Source organism: Cynara cardunculus, assembly GCF_001531365.2.
Source record: "Cynara cardunculus var. scolymus isolate 2C chromosome LG 12, CcrdV1, whole genome shotgun sequence".
Classification (NCBI taxonomy): Eukaryota; Viridiplantae; Streptophyta; class Magnoliopsida; order Asterales; family Asteraceae; genus Cynara; species Cynara cardunculus.
The window spans coordinates 4,701,837-4,703,267 of NC_037539.1; the positions used below are offsets into that span (position 1 = coordinate 4,701,837).

Here is a 1,431-nt window from a genome sequence, read left to right on the forward strand (position 1 = left end):
TTCAATTTTTCAATCCGACTCCAACCAAATTGATAATAATACGTAAATTACGTAAATTTAAAAATAATACGTAAATTTTAATATATATATTTTAATTAAATAAATTAATACATAATATATAATAAGGGTTAAATATAAAATTTTACAAAATAAAGGATATAAATAAAAATGAAAATGTAAGTTGGAGGGTAAAAATTGTAAATTTACAAAATCATATTTTTTAAAATGAGTGGGTCCCACACAAACTAACCTATTTCTACCAATAAAACTAAAACTAACCTATTTCTACAGACCTTTTTCAAAACCAACCCATTTTTGCAAAAAACTCAAAGTTTTGCGCGTTGTATCGAATTAAACCACATACTCCACCGCTTGTGCAGGTCCCCGTCAATTCTTTTCCATATCCCTGGGGCTATTTACAACTATCCGATTAAGACCATTATGAAGCACTGTTTCAAAACTCATTCATGAAGCACTGTTTCAAACATATCCATTATGTTTACATGCATGCTTCATTAATGAACAATATGTGTATGAAACATATTTCATGGAAATTATGTCCACCAAACTTCATATCAACAAGTCCATGAAACAGAAAGCTTTGATGTAACAGTTTTCAGTACATTCATTCTGGGTGATAATCATCTGGATTTTTATCGTTTTGTTTGAGCATGTGCATATAACATAATCATTATATCACTTGTAGTATATATGATAAAATCAAAGAATACCACAATCATATAACAACTAAATCGCTCATAAAACAACAACCCAGTTTTGAATTTGACAATAGGGGTTAATCTTAGGCGGCAGCGGCAGCGGCAGCGGCAGCGGCACCACCAAATTATCACGGCACAATGGGCATGTTGTATGCCTATGTGCAAGCCAACTATCTAAGCAGTTCTTGTGAAACAAATGATCACATCTCAACTCTCTAGTTTCATCATCATCCTCGATCTTGCTCAGGCAAACTGCACATTCCACCTCTTCATCATTTGCAGGCTTTCGCCACCACTTCCTTCCGAGCCCATCACAGGCTTCCTGCAGATGGAGCATACGGTGGTGGAAAAACAAATGGTCGATCAAGAAATCAAGACCCCATTTCAAAAGGGTAAGAAAGGATATTATGTAGTTCGACATGTTTGTTAATTGCAAGATGAATCAAGTGAATGAGAATCAAGAGGGATATATACACACACACACCCCCCTATATATATATACACACATATATATATATATATATGTAGAGAATATAGGTAAGGTTTTTGGCCATCCCCCTTTAATTATTCGCGATTCCTGTTAACCAATTAAACCGTCATGTTAGTTTTAAACTTAAGAAGCATCCGATGGTCTCTTGGTGATTTTAGTGTCATCAATCCATTTAGTATGATCGGGATTAATACGAGACAAGCCGAAATTAGACTTGGCTAT

At 34.2% G+C, this 1,431-nt stretch overlaps 1 protein-coding gene across 1 annotated transcript; it reads right to left on the bottom strand.

The window, feature by feature from the left end:
• Positions 1-756: 756 nt before the first annotated feature.
• Positions 757-1,140, bottom strand: LOC112522797 (E3 ubiquitin-protein ligase EL5-like). Its single transcript, XM_025132104.1, has one exon. It carries the CDS (start codon positions 1,138-1,140, stop codon positions 757-759), a length of 384 nt encoding a protein of 127 aa, XP_024987872.1.
• Positions 1,141-1,431: the final 291 nt, after the last annotated feature.